The 21,986-nt window shown below is 42.5% G+C and overlaps 1 protein-coding gene across 1 annotated transcript; it reads left to right on the top strand.

The window, feature by feature from the left end:
- The first annotated feature begins 32 nt into the window (after positions 1-32).
- PDK1 (pyruvate dehydrogenase kinase 1) lies at positions 33-21,417 on the top strand. Its single transcript, XM_075829465.1, has 11 exons — positions 33-399; positions 6,704-6,845; positions 7,467-7,532; positions 9,543-9,727; positions 10,866-10,961; positions 12,201-12,278; positions 14,190-14,266; positions 16,070-16,168; positions 17,036-17,146; positions 17,685-17,798; positions 19,076-21,417. The coding sequence occupies exons 1-11, from the start codon at positions 276-278 to the stop codon at positions 19,214-19,216; spliced, it is 1,233 nt and encodes a 410-aa protein (XP_075685580.1). The 5' UTR covers positions 33-275; the 3' UTR covers positions 19,217-21,417.
- The last annotated feature ends 569 nt before the right edge of the window (positions 21,418-21,986 follow it).

Raw genomic sequence — 21,986 nt, forward strand, 5'->3', positions numbered from 1 at the left:
GGACAAAGATGGCGCCGGTTGTTTATTCGGAAAGCCTCGCCCCCAGCAGTCATCTTCGCTGTCTGATTGGTTGGGGTGGGTGAAACGCGTGTGGGTAGAGAACCCGCATCCTTGAACCGGAGAGGGCACGGCAGGGGCTTGGTGGGCGAAGTACATAGTCCCGGTGTTTGCGAGAAGGCGGTTTTCATTAATGTGACCGAAAAGGGGGTGTGTTTGACATTTAGTTTACAGCGCCCTCTAAAGGTGATCCTACGGGTCCCTCCACCTGTCACAAGATGCGGCTCCTCCGGGCCCTTATGAGAAGTGCTCCCCTTACCAGCAGCAGCACCCCCAGTCTGGTGGATTACTACTCCAAGTTCTCCCCATCCCCCCTCTCCATGAAACAGTTCTTGGATTTTGGTGAGTGACAACCTGCACGATTCATTCATTGCTCAGCTTCTGAGATCCTGGCATCAAAGTCACGTGTTTTATTAAAGGGCAATTCCAATCATACATTAAAATTCGCCTATTTGTTCAGGTCCTTGTTCTTGTCCATAGGGGGCAGTATTATAGTAGTTACTGCTGGTGTAGTGCAGATATACGTATTAGGTTATCACACTGCTGGCTGACAACTGCTTTTCCCACGTTTGGAGCAGTTGTCACTTTCCTTCATCCGCCAGACCCGTGAGGGGTCATCGGTAGGCTCATATCATTAATATCCTATCAGTCTGGGGGGACGTGGATATGCCATACATGTGGGTGGGCTGCCTTTCCCCCTCCTCAGTGCCAATGCTCAGTCATGTCTGGTTGCTAGGGATACACTGTCAAACAACCAGTATCCCTAGTAACCAGTCTGTCTCAAGATTACGAAGGTCCTTGCCAATTAACTGGGCAGATAAGGGGCAAAGAAGCTTGGCAAGATTTACAGGGATATTCCAAGCAATGACAATTATGAAATATTAACAGGATTGGTCATTTATTACCGAGTGGGGGTTTATGGGACCCCTGTTATCCCGGGGACCACCACCTATCATACATGCACAGCACATACTGTGGATATACCATAAATAAATGTCTTTGGTGAGAACGCCATACTTTTCTCTCTCCATGGGCCCGGCATTTCTAACCTGACATCGTCTTTTATCACGGGGCAGATCTATGTGGTCACTCATTACATGGCGCTCGTACAAAGAATGTGTGAGCGGCGGTGCCGAGTCTAGTAGAGAGGAAGGTTTTTTTAACGCCTCTCTATGATGTCCATATGCCATAATAAGACACGTGGGATAACCCCAAAACGACAGCACTATAAGGCTAGATTCACATTGTGTTTTTGTCCTCCGTTTAATGTCTACGCCGGTGTTCCCCTTTAACTTATAAACCGTCAGATTGTCCTGTTCTCCGTTCAATAACTTTAACTCTCATAGTCACAGAGAAGCTCTTTATAGTGAACGTCTACCTTGAGAGCTGATGTATGTACGCAGTCCCCTAATATGAATCAAAGACCGACCTTCACTTTAAACAGCTACTCTGTGTATAACATTACAGCAGTGCCAGCCACGGGAGGGCTCCGATTATAACATGCAGGAATATGTGGAGCTTCGTATCCCCCACGTTGACATACTGGCCGGTACTTTTTATGTAATTCACTATATATAATCTTACCAGCAGCTCTAAAGGTGGAGCTCCTCTTTAACCTTGTCGTCCTGGTGTCTGTCTCCCCCTGTCCTGTAATGTTTTGCTGAGTCATTGCTGTAGTAACACAAGGATCAGCGATGTGATCACCTAAACATTCTATACGTTTCCTGTGCTGTGTCTAAATGTCTTTTGTGTTGTTCAGAATAAAGCAGCATATAAATCATTACTACGTCATGGGCTTATAAATAGCGATCGATAACCTTGATCTTCTGCCTCAAGGGCAAGAAGCGAGCAGTTTGTGTGTCTGCTTTATTTCTAATGGGGAAACAGTTTCTGGAGCGAGGTTGTTTGAATTAAAGTAAATGGGAGAGCAAATAATAATAATAATTAATAAAATGGATTAACCTCTTCTCGTCGCTAATCTGTAGATATACGTCCCAGCTGCCTAAGCCCCGTGCGGCCAGGACGTATATCCACTGTCCTAACCTGCATGACAGATCGCGCTGTATAACGCTCCGTACGCCTCTTCTCTTTGTCCCAAAAAGCACTATACACAGCGCTCTACGTTTAGTGCCAGGACCAGAATGCAGGAAGCTTCCGCCCCGCGTTCAGGGTATTGCTATAGAAATCTGTGATGCCACGATGACGTCATAGACTTCCAACTGTGACATAAAGCAGAGGAGCATGCTGGGAGGACATGGATCACTTCTAATCATGATGTAATGACCAGCAGCCACTAGAACACTATTATATGTGATCTGCGTACAGAGCAGTGTTGGGAGGACATGGATCATGTCAACCAAGCGTCCTACAGCACAGGCCAATGAATAAGTGTTCAAAAAAGTTAAATAGCGCAGTCGAGCGTGCAATTGGATTTGTCAAGAACAACGGAACCCTGTCACATCCGTGACAGATGGAAACCGTTAGCAAAGTTTCCGTCATCATTGAGGGAAACGGAACCTGAGGTTTCTGTTTGCCTTTCCGTTGAGGGGTTAACCCGACGGAAACCTCCAACGGAACCCCTCAACTGAAGGGCAACGGTGGTGTGAACAGGCCCTTAGAAATGTATTTGCAAAGTTACGCGCCTGTGCACACACTGTAAAATGGTGTTTAAAGACTTCTTAGTAAGGGTATGTTCACACGATGAGAGGCATTTACGTGTGAAAAGACAGACTGTTAACAGCTGCCTTGTTTCACACGTAAATGCTCCTCGTAATTTACGAGGCGTCTGAGACGCTCGTAAATCTTGAGTTGTGCTTCATTGAGTTCAATGAAGAACAGCTCAAATTACGTGGCAAAGAAGTGCCCTGCACTTCTTTGCCGAGGCAGTCCATTTACGCGTCGTCGTTTGACAGCTGTCAAACGACGACGCGTAAATTACAGGTCGTCTGCACAATACGTCGGCAAACCCATTCAAATGAATGGGCAGATGTTTGCCGACGTATTGTAGCCCTATTTTCAGACGTAAAACGAGGCATAATACGCCTCGTTTACGTCTGAAAATAGGTCGTGTGAACCCAGCCTAAATCCAGAAAACACAGGTATACTAGCGGAGCTAACCGGCTTCGCAGGTCTATTTGTTTGCCGTTTGTGTGGGTGAACTTTGAACTTTGTGTTCTACTGATGCAGCTCGGGCAGCAGCCATGCGCTTTGCTGCAGGAGTCTTTCGTCCAAGTGCAGGGTTCAATTTTGGAGGCATAACTGGTCTGAATGGGGTTCAATGTATGAGAATGCTGAAATCCAGTATAGGTGCAGTGTGGTATAGTTAGTCTGTTCACGGTGAGTAAAGAAACATGGCTGGATTGTTATGGAAACACGGTGTGAAACAAAAATGACTGGGTTGTTATGGGAACGTGATGTAGAACTGTGTGTGTGTCAGCGAGGCTGAGGCTGGATTCACACGAGCATGTTATGTCCGTAATGGACGGAACGTATTTCGGCCGCAAGTCCCGGACCTACCACACTGCAGGGAGCCGGGCTCCTAGCATCATAGTTATGTACGATGCTAGGAGTCGCTGCCTCTCCGTGGAACTACTGTCCCGTACTGAAAACATGATTACAGTACGGGACAGTTGCCCGGCAGCGAGGCAGGGACTCCTAGTGTCGTACATAACTATGATGCTAGGAGCCCGGCTCCCTGCAATGTGTTCGGTCCGGGGCTTGTGGCCGAAATACGTTCCGTTCATTACGGACGTAACATGCTCGTGTGAACCCAGCCTTAGAATGAAGAACCTGCGAGCTTCTATTGGCTAATACTTACGGTTTTCACGTCTGAGATGCGCGGCGCCCGTGTGAATCCGGCCTTAGAGGGGTGTTCCATTACGACAAATCCATTTTGTTCAGCAGCCTACCCAAAATGCGGGTCCTGCTGCGTGAACTTTTGGCATTCAGTTCTTATCGCTGGGGGATCCTGCCGGCGCATCCACGTTTCATGTGCCGGGGAAGTATCGTATAACACAGTGCTCATTGAATGTAATGGATGCCCATACAATATATGTTTGTGGTAAAGAGGTCCTGTCACCAGTTTATAGCTGCTTTTATCTTCTACCTAATCTAATAGGCGCTTTAATGTAGATAAGTGATGTTTTTTTTTAAAAATTATTTTTGACAAAGTTATGAGCGTTTTAAGGGTATGTTCACACGGCCTATTTACGGACGTAATTTGGGCGTTTTTGCCCCGAATTACATCCGAAAATAGCGCCTCAATAGCGCTGACAAACATCTGCCCATTGAAAGCAATGGGCAGACGTTTGTCTGTTCACACGAGGCGTAATTTACGCGCCGCTGTCGAATGACGGCGCGTAAATAGACGCCCGCGTCAAAGAAGTGACCTGTCACTTCTTTGGCCGTAATTGGAGCCGTTATTCATTGACTCCAATGAATATCAGCGCCATTTACATCCGTAATTGACGCGGCGTTCAAGCGCCTGCACATGCCGGTACGGCTGAAATTACAGGGATGTTTTCAGGCTGAAACATCCCCGTAATTTCAGCCGTAACGGACGCCCTCGTGTGAACATACCCTCAGTGTTATGCAAATTTGTTCTTAATGCCTAAGTGGGCGTTTTTTTACTCTTGACCAATCAGCATCCTACACTTCTCTTCATTCATGTCCAGCTTAATCCACCTCACAGCGTGATTTCGCGAGATCACGCTGTGCTGTCACTTACTCCCGTAGTTCCTTCACACAAGCGACGGGAGAATGACCGGACATCGCCTCCAGCCTGCAGACCAAATTTGCATAACACTTAAAATGCTCATAACTTTGTCAAAAACAAACTTAAAAAAAAACAAACAACACATATCTACTTTAACCCCTTCCCCCTGCTGGCATTCTGGGCCCTAATGTCCAAGCCATTTTTTAGATTTTTCCATTGTCACATTCGAAGAGCTGCAACTTTTTTATTTTTGCGTCGGCATAGCTGTATAAGGTCTTGTTTTTTGCGGGACGACTTGCAGTTTTTATTGGTACCATTTGAGAGTAGATGCGACTTTTTGATCACTTTCTATCACATTTTTTTTAAGTCAGGATTAACAGAAAACAGCAATTTTTCCATTGTTTTTTATTTTATTTTTTACGGCGTTCACCGTGCGGGTTAAATAACGTAACAGCTTTATAGTTGGGGTCGTTACGGATACGGCGATACCAAATATGTGTAACTTTTTTGCTTTATTGTAGTTTTTTTTAATAGTAAAGCATTTTGTAAGGGGAAAAGCTGGGTTTTTCATTTTTTTTTTTCACTTTTTTTTTAAATTAACTTTATTAAACTTTTTTTACTTTTTTACTAGTCCCACTAGGGGACTTCACTATCCTCCGATCGCTATTATAATACACTGCAATACTTTTGTATTGCAGTGTATTACTGCCTGTCCGTTTAAAACGGACAGGCATCTGCTAGGTCATGCCTGCGGCATGATCTAGCAGGCATTCGCTGCAGGCAGACCTGGGGGTCTTTATTGGACCCCCGGCTGCCATAGAAGACACAGACACTCGGCGATTTTATCGCCGGGTGTCAGTGAGATGAGAGGGAGCTCCCTCCCTCTCTCCAAAACCATTCAGATGCGGTGCTCGCTATTGTGCACCGCATCTGAGGGGTTAAACAGGTGAGATCGATACTAATATCGATCTCACCCGGCAGAGCAGGGACGCCCCCAGCCCTCAGCTGCTTCTGGCAGCTGAGAGCAGGGAGATTTCACGGCTCCCTGCTCTGTTTACTTTATTCTACAGCACAACGTAGTTTGGCGGCGCTCTAGAATAAAGCCCACTAATGACCGCCGTAAAAAGGCGTATCGGCGGTCATTAAGGGGTTAAAGCGCCTATTAGATTAGGTAGAAGATAGGGCAGCTATAAACTGGTGACAGAGCCTCTTGGGTTCACACAGTTTTTTGCAGGCGGAAAATCTGCCTCAAAATTCCGTTTGGAAGTTTGGGGCAGATATTCCTCTGCCTGCACGCCGATTTTTTCGGAGTTTTTCGCCTGCGGCCATTGATCGGCGCGGGCATAAAACGCTGCAAAATGCGTTTCTCTGCCTCCCATTGATATCAATGGGCGGTCAGAGGCGTAAATGTGCGAAGATAGGGCATGTCCCTTCTTTCTCCCGCGAGCCGGTTTTACCGTTCGCGGGAAAAAGACGCCCTCCGCCTCCCATTGAAATCAGTGGGAGGCATTTTCGACCGGTTTTTGACGAGTTTTACGGCGCGGTTTCCACGTCAAAACACTCGTCAAAAAAGTCACTGTGAACCCAGAGTCTTCTAGAGTGAGCAACACTGTTTGATTTGGCTCTCCGCTCTAAATATTAGAGAAAGGTCCCAAGCGGCAGACCCCACACCCCCCCCCCCCCCTCTAATGTCCATACGGGGGAAAAAATAAAATAGTGTGTGTGTGTATATATATATTTGTATGTTGCCCTGATAAAACATCACCCTTTTATATGTCTTTCACAATAAGTGCAGAATGCATTACGTGATCTCGGATTTGGTGAAGAACGAGGAATTTATTTATCTATAAAAATATATTCTGTTCCTTTTCAAAGCCATGAGTTTGTTACATTTGACTTGTGGTTTATGCCATGAATATTTCTCCTCCGCAGGATCAGTTAACGCCTGTGAAAAGACATCATTTACATTTCTCCGGCAAGAACTCCCCGTACGGTTAGCAAATATAATGAAAGAGATTAATTTGCTTCCTGACAACCTCCTAAAGATGCCGTCTATCAAACTGGTGCAGAGCTGGTAAGGGGATTCCTGCAGCACAGTCGTCAATACTTCCCTATAGTCTCAGTGAATGTGCCTTGTGCTGAATGTACTACAGTAAAGGGCTTATAATCTTTAACCTGATGGTCTGGAATTCCTGCTAATCTGGCAGTGAACCAAAATAGTCATTCAAAAACATTGAAAGCAATCGAGCATGCACGCTGCCGTTCCATTCAACGTCTATGGGAATGGCGGAAACGGCGGAGTACAGCGCTTGGCTGTTCCTGTCAGTCCCATAGACATTGAATAGAGTGGCAGGCGCATGCTTGCCGCTCCATTCAAGCTCCTCTTCACTGCGGGGGGGGGGGGAGGGGGTGAAGTGAGAGAGAACGGGCTTCGGCAACCCTGTTCTTGAGATCGGTGGGGGTCCCAGCGGCAGGGCCCCCGGTGATCAGATAATTATCACCTATCCTGTGGCAAGGTAATAATTGTCGATTCTGGGAATACCAGTTTCAATGCTTGCAGCACGGTTGGGTGGATGTCGAGTATATTTAAGTTTTACAAGACTTCTCAATAATGGGGAGCCGTAATTCCGTAGTTATTGTTTCAAATGCTGTTTCTTGTTCATTTATGTAGCAGACGTGTTTGTTTCTTCTTCAGGTATGTTCAGAGCTTCCAGGAGATAGTTGATTTTAAGGACAAAAATACAGAGGACACAGTCAGGCAGTAAGTATGCTGTGCTCTACAATGTTAGCGATCACTTTTAACCCCTTTAAAGACCAAGACAATTTTGGCTTTAAGAACCCCAGTTTTTTCGGGTTTTATTTCATTTTTTTGTCCCTATATTCTCTCAGTAAGAATCACTGTGGCCAGATGTTCGCTTGAAGTCAATACGGGACTATTAAACGCACTACCAACAGTGTGTTTTTTCATTTTGTCTTAGGTTCTTTAGTTTAGTGGCGGTTTTCCAAAATTGCCGCAAGCCTAGCTTTGGTGCTTTTTCTAGCAATTAGTGGAGTTTTTCTGCCATAGACCTCCATAGGTTTTTTTTTTTTGCCTCTCTTTTGCCTTTTTTATGGTGTTTTTGGTTAGAGGTTTTTCAGAATAAATTGTGTGTTGCAAAGAGAAATCTTTGCATTACATGATCTTTTAATCACATGAGTTGCAATAAGGAAAACGCAACCTAAAAAAATCTCTGGTCGGAAAAACACACTATTATCAAAAATACCCCATAAAAAAACACATGTAGCATTTTACAAAAAAGAAAACTTGAGTTTCTTAGATGTATTTTTTGGTAAAAAAAAAAAAAAAACGGCACACAAAAAGTGTGTGTGAAGAAAGCCTTAGGCTACTTTATATCTTTGTTTATTTTCCACTCCCGGTTTTGGCTTACACATACCATTGCAAAATACTCACCGAAATACGCAAGTGTGAAAGTGACCTTAGACAAGCAAGTTGCCATACGATACTTTAAAGGGAATGTGTTATCAGAAAATGACCCAGAGTTGCAATCAAGTTTTTATGTTGTTAAACATTTTTTAAGAATTATTTTTTATTATTTTTTTATTTTCTATGTTCTAGTCTAACGCCTGTATAAAGATAACACAGGATTCACCATTGACAATATGTGATGGACATGGCTGAGAACCATGTGAGAGAACTGTTCCCAGGCGCTTTTTGCAATCTCCTGGTCCGGTTCCACCTTTACACTACCTGTGTGCTGGAGATGTTGCCCAGGATCAAGCATCTGTGGAAGGCATTAAAAGGGGTGTTTCCCAGATTAAAAACTATCACCTATACCCCAACTCTGCACGGGTCACAGAGCATGCCTAGAAAACTCTCCCATGAAAGTCAAGAAGTCTGCTCCATACTATTATTTCCTATGGTCCTCGTGGCTGCTGTAAAGCATATCTCTAAATACCGTTAACAGCATCACAGGCAAAATGGCTCACCCCAATACATATATACACAAAATATAATTTAAAAAATCTAGAATAAAAAAAAAACAGACTAAAAAAAAAAAAATTGTTTCACCATCTGGTTTTAATTTTTACAACAAAATGTATAGGTGATACATTCCCTTTGATCGGTGTTGATGACTTTTTAAAATGTGTATGGTTGCAAATTTGACCTCCAGGGACCTACTTATATTTTACTTACATGAGGCTTACCAGAAGAAATATATACATGAAACTGCAAAATAAAAAAGTTTTTTTTTTTTTTTCTTATATCTTCGCTGAGATAAGGTCTTAATGAAGTCTCAAAGCCTCAAACTTCATTACTGAGAGATTCTAAGGACAACGTGTCCCCTAATGGTGCAGCGTGTGGATGGAACCAGTACTACGTGCTGTGGCCAAACCCACACAATTTAGCTGACAACACTGTGATATTACCGGAAAAATCATATGGCCATCGACCACCGCATCTGGACATGGTATCAGTCGCTGGAACATGGTATTGTAGCCAGGATGTAGATGGTGGTTGGGGAGCCACTCAAGCCCTCCATGAAATCTGAAGGGGAAATGTCATCAGAATCTCTCTGTCTTGCCGTCTCTGACTTTGGGCTGTAACTTCAAGCATTGATATCTCATGGTAGAAGTATTAATAAGTCGGCACATTATTTGACAAATTTTTTTGGTCCAATTTTTCTTTTCATTGTTTTACATATGTTATCCGAGTTTGTTTTTGCCAGAGATCGTTATGGAACTACTTCACATACATTTTTTTGCTGTAAAGTTTCACAGATACAGTAATAACTATCCGAAATCGTCACAATGATGTCATCCCGACCATGGCGCAAGGCGTTGTGGAGTATAAAGACAGCTTTGGAGCTGATCCAGTAACATCTCAAAACGTGCAGTATTTCTTAGATCGTTTCTACATGAGCCGCATATCAATAAGGATGCTTCTTAATCAGCATAGTAAGTATGGGGGCCGAGATCCATCAATAACTGTTGAGGTTTCTGTTGGGTATGGCTCCTATGTTTTTGTTTTAGGCTATGATCATATATTCCATTTTAAACATAGCTTTACCCTTTAAGGACCATGTCATTTTTTGCCTTCAGGATATTAATGTTTTTGTGTCTGCCTCACCGCACTCCGACAAGTATAATTTTTTTATTTTGTCTGTTGACATAGGTGTATGAAATCTTCTGTGTAGATAATTTTTTTAAGGGGTGTGGGTACATAGCTAGTTGTGCTGCTGCTTCTGACACAGATCCAAGAGCACACTGCTCCTGCTGCATCAAGGAGCTGATGGGTAAAATATAAGGGACCGCTGTGGTTATAGGATCATCCTGACGTATACGTGCATTATTGCTCCTTTAGGCATACAAAAATGCACGTGCATGTATCTCAGGGTTCGCCGAGGGGTTTTAATGCAAAGGCTTCAGAGAAGAGTCATAGATTACATTACCCAAAAAAAAAAAAAGCTTTATCCTTCTCCACTCTCTTGGTAAGACTCCTATTAGAATATCAGATGCAAGAGAAGTGGTGATTAAAGCGAACCCCTCCACTGTAAACCTCTGCAACGTGTTTCATGGGTAGCTGTAGCCCCTTCCCCAGTCATTGCTCATTCTTATTCACACACAACTTCATACCCCTGAATGATTACGTTCTTCGCTGATTCTTATTGTATATCAGTTTTCAGATCTACTTTTCCTGTTTTTACATGTTTGTTTTTTTTTGAGTCATTAAGGTGTGGCAGATGTTGGAAGCATTTGCCCACTGTATGAGTAAGATTCCTGTTTTTCCTTGAAGCTTATTAGCCGAACTAATGAAAATCGAATGTTTATGAGATGAAGTGCTGTAAATTGTCGGTGGGGTACAGATTATTGCACACTGAACCGCATTTTGCTGCTTAACGGCATAGATTGATAAGAGTAGAATCTGCCCTGACAAGCTGATGCGGATGGTTGACTACCCACATAGTCCGTACTGAAAACCCCTTTAAAGTGAATGTCATGTCGTGAAGCTGTTATATACACAATTATTATTAAATGACCCCAATAGATGTCATTCTGATCTTTTTCCCATTTTATTCCTGTCTTTGTATTGTAGCTTTGCTTTTTGGTGGAAAAGTGAAGGAAAACCCGGCTCATCCGAAGCACATCGGCAGCATAGACCCAGCAAGCAATGTGGTTGATGTTGTGAGAGGTAAAGATCTATCCTGCTTTGATACTGACTGTTGTCAGATGTAATATATTATAGTATTTTATACTCCGGTCTGTAATATCCTTATTCATGGGTGGTGCTTAGCGGTGATATAGATTATTATTTGCATAGTAAATGTCAATCAGTATCCATTACTTTCCTGTCTCCATATGTTCCCTCTGCTGTCGGTTAGGGCTCTGGCTACACGACGATTTCGGCCGCGACATAGGTCGCACGGTTAAAGATCACTGTGTGCCCCTGCGTATATTGATCGTAAATAAAGTCAATGGGCCGCGTTGTGATTTGCAGGCTGCCGCGACCTGACCGTTGCAAGAAATCAAGCCAGTTTGGATTTCATGCGACTGCTGGGTTATGGCATCCTGCGGGTTGCACATTGACCGTCGCATTAATCATATAAGTATTTTCACTCTTTCATACTTGCCGGAAATGAATTTCCCGCAGCCGTACATGATGCAGTGAATGTTCTGTAACTTCCATTACTAATAGAGAGTTGACCTGGGGTTACTGTACTGGAGAAGTTCAGGACCATAGTCAAAATTTTCCAACAGGAGCCAATGCTAAGTGTAAAAATTAATTACAACCCCTGTCAAAACTCTCATGTATAATTTAGTTTCTGCAGACCTTATTTTTTATGTAAGCTGTAAAATGTCCAATCAGTGCTGACAGTAAGACTGTCTGGGGACACGCCCATTTGACAAGGGAACTGGTAACTCCCAGTTGTCAATTTATTCATCAATTTGTAGGAGGACTAACAGAGGAATAGCACAATGCAGAATTCTAACAAAATATGTTCCAGAATTGTTATTTTATGGGGAATACAAGTATTTTAAAAAAAAAATATGTCCGGCAAGGGGACAGGTCCTCTTTAAAGGGGTTTTCCACTCATAAGTAATTGCTAGCCTATCCTCAGGATAGGCCATCTGATCGGTGGGGGTCTGACTACCTGCACCCCCGCCAATCAGCTGTTTTGAAGTGGTCGCGACACTCGTTACCTGCTCACACTGTAAATTGCCGAAACACTTGTAGCGGCGGTTCACAGTATTGCAGCCTTCTCCCTTTAAATTGAATAGGTGAAGGCGGTAATACTGTGAACCGCCAGTACAAGTGTGTCAGCGATTCGCTGGTGTGTACAATGACCATGTTACATTTATGATTCATTTATGTAAAACATATCTGTAGTACCCAGTCTCTTAAATAATGTACTTTTGTTTTTTCCCCTAGATGGATATGAGAATGCAAAACAGCTGTGTGATTTGTATTACATGAGCTCTCCTGAACTAGAGCTTGCCGAATTCAATGGTACGTATCAGAATTGTACATATTCTATAGCAACCAATCACAGTTCAGCTTTAATTTTTTTCAGAGCGCTTTAAGAAATGAATGCTAAGCTCTGATTGGTTGCTATTGGCTGCAAGCCCAGTTTTTATTTAGACCGTATTGAAAAACGAGGCCCAGTTATCTTTCTGATATAATTCCTGTTTTCAAGCAAGTATTTGAATCTCTATTAATCCAACTCTCCTTTCTCTTGAGTTATGGAAGCCGCTGAATATACTAACTCCTCACTTATAGGGTATGTTCACACAAGGCATATATACACTGCGGAAAAGTCCGTAGCGTATACGACCCAGAACACGCAGGGAAATCGGGCTGAATATTCTCACCACATAGTTTGCGTATATTCGGCTGGAATTTTACCTGTGGAAAATGGCCGCTAGAAAAATAAATAAAAAGCTTGTTTACTGCTCTGGCTGTTGCCATAGCAACGCATCCCTGCTCTTGTGACTGCTGAGTGTCCAGGTGGCGTCTTGTCATGACATTTCATCACCTGTAATTGGCTGCAGGTGTCACGTGATGAAACGTCATCACAGGGGGCAGTCTGGACAAGGATCAAGCTGGAAGAGCAGGGACGTGCTGCTATGGCAACGGCCAGAGAGGTAAGCATAGTTTTGAATACACCGTGTAATCGCTGAGAAATTCGCAAACTATGGCATTTGTGTCGGAATTTGTATTCCCCATTGAACTCAAGGAGGAAATTCTGGAACTAATGCGCAGTGAATTTGCATGTATAATCCGCACCGCAGGTCAATTTATGCACGTTTTTTGTGCATAATTTTTCTGCAGCGCGTGTAAAAGTTTTAAATCTCATCTACTTTGCTGCTGCTGTGATGCGGTGCCGATTTTTCGCCCACAAATCCAGACGGAAAATCTGCAGCGTATACGCTAAGTGTGAACATACCCAAAGGGATATGCCATAAATTTCTCCACAAATGGGTTTGGCTGTTTCAGTAACTCCCCACCTCTCCATTCACTCACCGCCTAGACGCGGCACAAATGTCAGGTTGACCGCAGGTCTAATGACTTAAAATAATAGCATTATAGGTCTCTATGGTCCTGCTTGTTTGTGTCATTAGATATGCTGTCAAGCCGGGATATGCGGCTAATAAAAACAGCTGAGCACTGTACTGTGCTATCTCCTTCATGACAACCGTTTTATTCAAATTCCTCCTCACTACAGTCGTGCGGTGAGAAGACGGGGGACTCGGGACCCCCATTCTAGTGATCAGTGGGGCCCCTAGCGATCATGCATTTAGCACCTATCCTGTGGATGGGTGAAATTGTCATTTGTGGGAAAACCCATTTAATCCATCAGTGAGGAGGGTGGGAAGAGATGAGACCGAGCTCTATTCGTGAATACAGAGGACCCATAAGCGTGTTGTATCCTTTCTGTGGGACTTGGGCTTCTCATATGAAGCATATCATAATGTCTGATCTGCTTTAAAAGCCTTGTCTGGTTTAGAAAACACAGTTTTTCAAAAACCTATTAGAGCATTTTGAGTTAAAAGAGGAAGAGATGCCCAATTCAGACCCTCATCTACAAGCCAGAGCATAGAACAGCGGCATTACAAGGGCAGCTAATTGATTTAAATGGGAAATGTGTAATTCTTAATTTCCCCTGTGGTGGCACAGCAGGCAAATTGAACATCTGCTGTCATGTTCCCCCACAGATTACAGCTGATTGCTGGGGGTCCTAGCACAGGTACTTCTAGCTAAAAGGATTATTCAAAGCGGACACCCTCTAAGCTCAGGGATGTCTAAGCTGCCATTTTCTCCTAATTTAGGAATATCACATTAATATGCTATTGAGACGCTGTGATCCTAGTACTAGATTTTAAAGCATAATGCGTCCATTTTATATTCTTTATGTCCCAGCACAGAATCCAGGTCAGCCAATTCAAGTGGTATACGTCCCCTCACATCTGTACCATATGGTGTTTGAACTTTTCAAGGTTTGTGATATATTCTCAACATCTGAATGACCAAGGTCTTTTTTTAACCTCTTACTGTCCGGTCTGTATTTTGCGATTCTTTTCACATGTTGGCGAAACTATAAATCGCAGGTGGAAGGTAATTACCACACTATGATAAATATTTTCATCCTAGTAAAAAAAAAAAAATCAAACCCTTAACACTAAAGTGTTAACAAAGGGGAGGTCTCTACATAGACACCTATAACTACCACTATCCAAGCCAAGAAGGTTGTAGACACTGTTGTATTTACACGCTCTCCGTGATAACACTGCACCTGACCGAAATGAGAAGAGGAAAGATCACTATAGTCTTCAGGCTTGTGACTTGAGATGATTATATCTCGGCGAAGAAGTAAACGCCCTTTTACACAGGCAAATATTCTGCCCAGTAACAAGTTCCGATTGACAATAGATCATGTCGATCGGCGCTCGTTTGCTCTATTGCAATGATCGGATTGTATGGGGATGAACAATCGATCATACAGCTTGTCGGCAGCACATCCTCGGTTTATACAGGGAAATGTGCTGCCGACAAGTGACCATTCTCCGGGCCGCACAAAAGATCCAATCAGTCGGCTGATCATTGCCCTGTTTCTACCCAATCATTGGTCCGTGTAAAAGATCCCAAACAATGCAGAATAATGTGCTTTTTTTTTTTTTTTTTAAATCTCTGCTAGATTGCCTTTTAAAGGGGGTGTCCGACAATAAAATATTACATGTCACAGTTAGATCAGCAAAACATAATAATTTTTTAGATTAGAATAATTTTATACAAATACTGCCGTGTCTAGTTATTGCTGTTACATACTTATTATGGCGCCTCCTGCTGTTCTTTTTAGTCTCCCTCAGATCGTTCACCTAATGAGTCCAGTGCTAGTGAGAAGAAGCCGATTTATAGTGCACTGATTCTTATTGGATGGTCCGTACAATGGCAGAAACCACTCGTCCGGCTGTGTGCAAGAGGATCCAGGCGGCGGTATGAGCTACTGAGCACGTGTGACCACCAACACCGGACACATTAGGTGGACAGTCCCAGAGGGAGTCAAAAGAACACCGGGGGCGCCATAACAAGTATGTAACAGTATATCTAGACACAGGAGCGTTTTTTTTTTCAAATGATTCAATTGAAAAATGATTATGTTTTGTGATGTAATGGATAGATCTCACATTTAATCACGGGACTTGCATAGTCTAAACACTTCAGTGTTCTTGGGATATGGATTTTTATAATTTTTTTTAAAGTAACAAGTTTTGTAATGCTTCTAAATTCTGATCTACTCAAATGACCAATTACCCCAAAAAGCTCAGGACTGCAATTGACATTCTGATTTGCCTGTCCCAGAAATTCGGGTTCATGTCAAGTCAGATAAAGAAAATAGCGTCCAGCACTCGATCCAACATAAAAACTGAAAAGTTTATTTCATCTGGTTAAAACAAGTTAAAAAGGGTCTTTCCTAGGATTGTCCTTTTTTACTTGTTTTAACAAGTTGAAATAAACTTTTGTTTTTACATTGGGTTGAGTGCTGTACGCTATTTTCTTCATGTGATTTACCTGCTACCGACGCATAGCATTTCTCCAGAGCACTGTATTGGATCTCAAGCGTGGCGTCTACAGAGTACCTGGTGCATGATGAGCGGACTAATATTTTTTTAGTCTTAACGTCAAGTCAGACACGCGACTTTCCTAACATAATGTGTTGTATCCTCCACTGCAAATAAATATGCATCCTATAACCGAAGATGAATGCATGACTTTGGGTTGTTGGTTTTTTTTCTGGGTAGAATGCAATGCGTGCGACCATGGAATTCCACGCAGATAAAGGCGTCTATCCTCCTGTCAAAGTGAGAGTGTCTCTGGGAAGTGAAGACTTAACAGTCAAGGTAAGTGCATTTGTATAGAAGAAGTACAGATCAACTCAAATGGAAACCTGATGCACCCAGCAATAAATGTTTACGTTGTTTCTTACGGTCCTTTTACACAGGCCAATTTGGGCCGTAAAAAGTAACGCCGATCAACAAAGCAGCTCATTGATCAGCGCTCGTTTGTTCTTTTCACAAGGAGCTATGACCGGTAATGTATGGAGACGAGTGATTGTTACTCCGATCGCTCGTCCCCATGCATTTCTATCATGTCGGCAGCACATCTCCCTGTTTACACAAGGTGTCCGCTGCCGACAACGATTATATTTTCTGCTGCATAAACTATATGGACATTTCATTCTGAATAAGGCTCCGTTTACACCATATAGTGGTATTTCAGTTCCAGCATAAAAAAAAAGCTTAGTCTGTATATTATGAAAGTTTTTAATTTTTCTTATATAGTTTACAAATCAATTCCTTGTGATTTTCATTATCTCTGCTTGCAGTCATTGATTTGCTTGTAGATGATAAATCTATTAGGATCTTGTGATGATCACACAAGTGCTCGACATTTTATAAGAGCGTGAGCATCACAGAGCCCAAACAGATTTTTATCTTTTGGGAAGTTAAAAAATTAAGATTCTTATTTAATAATTCCAAGCAGAGATCTTGAAAACCAGAGGAATGAATACACATTGCATATTAGAAAATAGCTTTTTATTACTTACTGGAGAAGCTTGGTTTGCTGAAACCAGAATACACCTTTTTACAGATATTCTCATCCCCCTTCTGCCTAGTGATCCATAATGTTTGATAATACGGCAAATACGATCAAAATAAATTTCACTGTAATGCTTAAGGTAGCCTGTGCTTCATGTTCAATTACAGCTCAGTGATCGCGGGGGTGGAGTGCCCCTCCGGAAGATTGATAGACTGTTTAACTACATGTATTCCACTGCACCTCTTCCTAGAATGGAGACATCCCGTGCCACGCCACTGGTAAGTCCATGACTGCACAACTGGGTGTCTAAAACGGACATAGTACAGTCATACTCAGGGTTACCGAGTCTCCGTAACGTGGACATATATGTACGCAGCTTTTAACACATTGTCACAGCGGCTGTGCCCTTAAGATCACCAGCTGGAGGGCAGCGATGAAATGTCCAATCGCCCTTTGTGTTGTCTCTGTAAGCCATGGCCTTGTGAATTCCTACTTCTGTGAAAAATGTCAAAGACCCCAATGTTGTCCTGTCATACGGCCGGTTAGGGTATACTGTAGGTAATAAAACGACAATATATAAAAATAAATGCCTTGTGCAGTTATGTCCACATAAAACTGAAGTTATGCCCGGTGGCATGCGGTGAGGCAAAAAGTAAAAAAAAAAATTTGGGCGAATTTAAGACCAAAAGAGGATGCGACAGTCACCGAACTGCAGCAAAAACCACTTGTATTAACAAGCAATTAATCCTTTGTAAGGTATAAATAATCTACATTAACGGTGTTGTCATTTTTTTGCCTCTTGTGTGTGTTGAACAGGCGGGGTTCGGCTATGGTTTGCCTATATCGAGACTCTATGCACGGTACTTTCAAGGAGATCTGAAGTTGTATTCTTTAGAAGGATATGGAACGGATGCGGTAATATATATCAAGGTATGGCAAGATGCGAATGTTTAGAATACATTTCACTGTAGATTTCCAATTTTCAAATCACCTGAAAAAAACTGAAATGACTTGGGCTAGAATTAAATATAGACCTTTGCCACGAGGCAGCCGCTGTCCAGAGCACAGCAGTCACACAACCTATATTTGTGGTCCGTCAAATCGAATGGAATTTGCCACAAAGTTCCAAACAGATCCTATGACACAGACGTGAACATTAATTATGTTTATTTTTTTTATTCTATTGTTTTTAATTCAGCTTAACCCCTTAAGGACACGGCCAATTTTGGCCTTGAGGACAGAACAATTTTTTTATATTTCCCGCTTTGCATCCCGATGCTCATAATTTTTTTTATTTTTTGTATGACGTAGTTGTATGAGACTTTGTTTTTTGCGGGAGGAGTTGTACTTTATGTAGGTACTATTTTTGGGTACAAATACATTATCGTTTAATTCATATAAATTGTTATTTTCGTAAAAATGCTGAAAAAAAGCAGTTCCGCTGCAGTTTTAATATTTATTTTTTTTACACCGATCATCATAAATAATGTTATACATTTGTTGTACAGGTTGTTACGGTCGTGGCGATACCAAATATGTCTATATTATTTCATGTTTTGGGACTTTATAAAAAAATGTGTGTTTCTGTGTAATTTTTTTACTTTTTATTTATTTATCATTCATTTTTTTTACATTCATTTAACTTTTTTTTTAATCCCATAAAGGGATTTTTCGTTTTTTATTTTGTAACTGTAATGTACTGGCATAGATCTATATGCCAGTACATTAGCCTGTTACTGATTGTACACAGGCAGTTGTTAGGACATACCTCAGTATGCCCTAACAACAGGAAATATGTTCAGACAGCCCTGGGGTCCCTCAATGGACCCTGGGCTGTCTGGCCATAGGAGTTGTGGGCTTTGATCGAGTCACAGAAAATAACTGTGACGCGATCAAAGTGCAGTCTCCCCTCCTCTGAACGCCGCGATCAGCTTTTATCACGGCATTCAAGGTGTTAACGGCGGAGAGAAGATGTTTCTCTTCTCTCCGCTGTTAGAGCGGGGCCGTGGCTGTGTATTACAGCCGTTGCCCCGCTCTCAATCGCGTGCAGAGACGGCTGTCAGACAGGACGAGAATGCTCGTCCTAATGTGCGAAGTACCCGCCGCTCAGGACGAACATTCTCGTCCTGTGTCGGCAACCGGTTAATATCTTAAGCTCCACCACTTTCTGGCTATAACTAAAGACATTTTTTTCCCTCCATAACCAGGCTTTATCTACAGAATCGGTAGAGCGGCTCCCTGTGTATAATAAGTCGGCATGGAAACATTATAAAACCAACCACGAAGCTGATGACTGGTGTGTGCCTAGCAGCGAACCTAAAGACATGACCACGTTCCGCAGCAGCTGAACAACCCTCAGATTCAGCACGTGTTGGACCCAGCTTGTCTCGTAGTTTCATTGTCCGGTTTACACCTTTTATATATTACTCAGTGATTATAAACTGTGCATTCTGTGAGTCCGCTGAATTCATGAGGGGAGCACTCTCCTTGTTTTCCCCTGCCCTTCGGGCCGGTGATTGACAAGTTGCTGTTTATGCGTCCATACACAGCAGCCTGTCCGTCACCACAGAGGGAGGCGGGGTGTGCTCCCCTCATGGTTACAACTTATAACTATGAGCCCGCTCTATTCTTTCAGCACCCCTATTTGCCAAATGGCACAAACACTTTTTGGGCTGTTTTGGCTACTAAGAGTACGGACCTATAGCTGTAAGGACTTGTCTACACGTAACGGATTTGCTGCAGAAAATAGTACATATTCCGCTGCGGAAAGACCGCACATTTTCCTGTGGTTTTAACTGCAGAAAATGGTGTGGATTTTGCGGCGTTTTTCTCAATGTTGGGGGATGGTGACGTCTCCTCAGAAAAAAGCAGCAATTTAGTCCGCTTTCCGCAGCAGGAATTGACACGCTGCGGTCCGAAATTATACGCAGCGTGTGAATTTGTTAAATCTCACCCACTTTGCTGCTACTGTATTCTGCGTATTCTCCATCCGCAATTCTGGTCGGAAAATGTGCAGCACTTCCGCTATGTGTGGACAAGCCCTAATATGTTTCCCCTATGTAGGGCACAATTTTCAGCTGACAGATCTGCTTTATGTCCTGTAGACAGGAATTCCTGAGAAAAACATTGTTATATACACGGTGTGTCAGGCTGATCAGGTGATGAAATACTAAAATGTATATTTTACATAGATAAATATAACATGATATAATGTGTATACATATATTCTCATAGTCTCATAAGCTATTCAATCAGGTGTAGGCTGATTCTAGGAAGGCCGCGCAGGACTGACCAATATCAAAGAGCATTTCCCCTAAAATGACTGCAGTGTACCAGTAGCTTAGCGGTCAGCAACCGTCAGCACTCCAGCCGTTGTGAAACTACAACTTCCAGCATGCACTGACTGCCAAAGGCTTTATTATTCGAGCCAAAGGCTGTCAGGTCATGCTGGGAATTGTAGTTTCACAACAGCTGAAAGGCTGAAGGTTGCTGACCCCTGAAGGACCATCTGTAATCTGTTTTTATTTGAGGAACCTGCCAAATTAAATCGGATTGTTTAAAGCAGACGGCTGCTTTAAGGGTCAGTTCACACGGCGGATTTTGCTTGGCAGGTCCCGCTGCAAAATCCGCCGCAGAATTATTCCTGCCATCGCAGGAAGATTCCTCCTCCCATTCACTTCAATGGAAGGTTCGGGCGGAATATGCCCGAAGATCGGGCCGGACGCTTCTTTTGTCCGCTAGCTGAAAAAAAATGAGGTAGCGGGAAAAAGAAGTGTACGAGTCCCATTGAAATGAGTAGGTGGCGGGTTCCGCTGCTAAAATTCCGCCATGTGAACAGGGCCTAAGAAATTATATTTTTAGGCATTTTTTTTATTTTAGGTAAAATGCTCTTTCATGAAAACCAGCATTTCAAGTCAAAGCAATTTGCATGTCCTGTAGACCATTGCCCTTCTCCCTTTGACTTATATTTGTTTCTGTCTGTATCTTAGCTTAACCTCAGCTTAACCTCAGCAATACTTTGTAATACAATGCTGCATTTTAGGGGTCACATGGCGCTCTCTCCCTAACCCCAACGGTTGATTTTGTGCTGTCACAAGTCTGACTTTCAGCAGACTTGTTTTTTGACTGGTAAAGGTTTTCCTAAATATCAAAAAATGTCTTTTTGAAAGAACCAGTTTTATCTGGATATTTTTCTGCTAATTTGTATATATTTTATGAAATATCGAGATGATGAATTATTATTGAGCAAAGCAAAATTCTTCATTTGTGCAGGACAAGGTGAGACTTGGTTTTGATTTTTACTTGCTACACTATGGAGCCAGAAATTTCACAATGAGATAGTTTTCAATAAAAATAATTTATGTTCCTAGTAATAAAATTTATATTTTCCAAGTAAATACCATTCCTGCAATAAATTCACTGGGATGAAACTCAAAAAGGACCTGTCAGCTCTTCTTACAGCTCTATTGTAGTAAATTCTTGTTCCCCCAAAAATTCTGGAGCATCTTTTCTTAGATGCATGGTGCAATTCCTCTGTATTTCTTCCTGGAAATGTAAGAATACATTGACAACTAGGTGTTACCATTCCCCTTGTCAATAAGGCGTTTTCCTTCACAGTCTGACACCGTCCAGTCAGTACTGACCATATCAGACTATGTAGGAACACACCTTATTGACAAGGGCAATAGTAACACCCAGTTCTTAATGTATTTATACATTTCCAGGAGGAATAACAGAGGAACTGCACAATGCAGAGTTGTGAAAAGATGCTCCCGAGTTTTTTTGTTTTTTTTTATGACGAATACAAGTAATTACTAAAACATACATGTCAGGAGGGCTGACAGGTCCTCTTTAAGCAGTATTATGTAGCTTTAGTCTAGAAGCGGCTTTGTCAATGCGACACTGTCAGATGACAACGCCAAATGCAGCTGTTAACCATTACTTTCTAAAGGCGGAAACATTTGACTGAACGATCACGGTGTTGCTCAACCTGGTGCACCTTGGGCCAGCAGTCAGCCTTCACGGTGACCGGTACTTCCATTTATATGATACTGTCGACTATGACTGGGTTCACTGGTGCACCCTAAAGTGTTGAGGACGGGTTTTACGATATCTACC

Source organism: Rhinoderma darwinii, chromosome 6 (genome assembly GCF_050947455.1).
Source record: "Rhinoderma darwinii isolate aRhiDar2 chromosome 6, aRhiDar2.hap1, whole genome shotgun sequence".
NCBI lineage: Eukaryota > Metazoa > Chordata > Amphibia > Anura > Rhinodermatidae > Rhinoderma > Rhinoderma darwinii.

Excerpts from the sequence above, each read along its gene's own strand:
- PDK1 (XM_075829465.1), top strand. The coding sequence starts at position 276 with ATGCGGCTCCTCCGGGCCCTTATGAGAAGTGCTCCCCTTACCAGCAGC. Across the intron at positions 16,169-17,035 it reads GTGAAGACTTAACAGTCAAG|CTCAGTGATCGCGGGGGTGG; the intron begins GTAAGTGCATTT and ends GTTCAATTACAG. Across the intron at positions 17,147-17,684 it reads CATCCCGTGCCACGCCACTG|GCGGGGTTCGGCTATGGTTT; the intron begins GTAAGTCCATGA and ends TGTGTTGAACAG.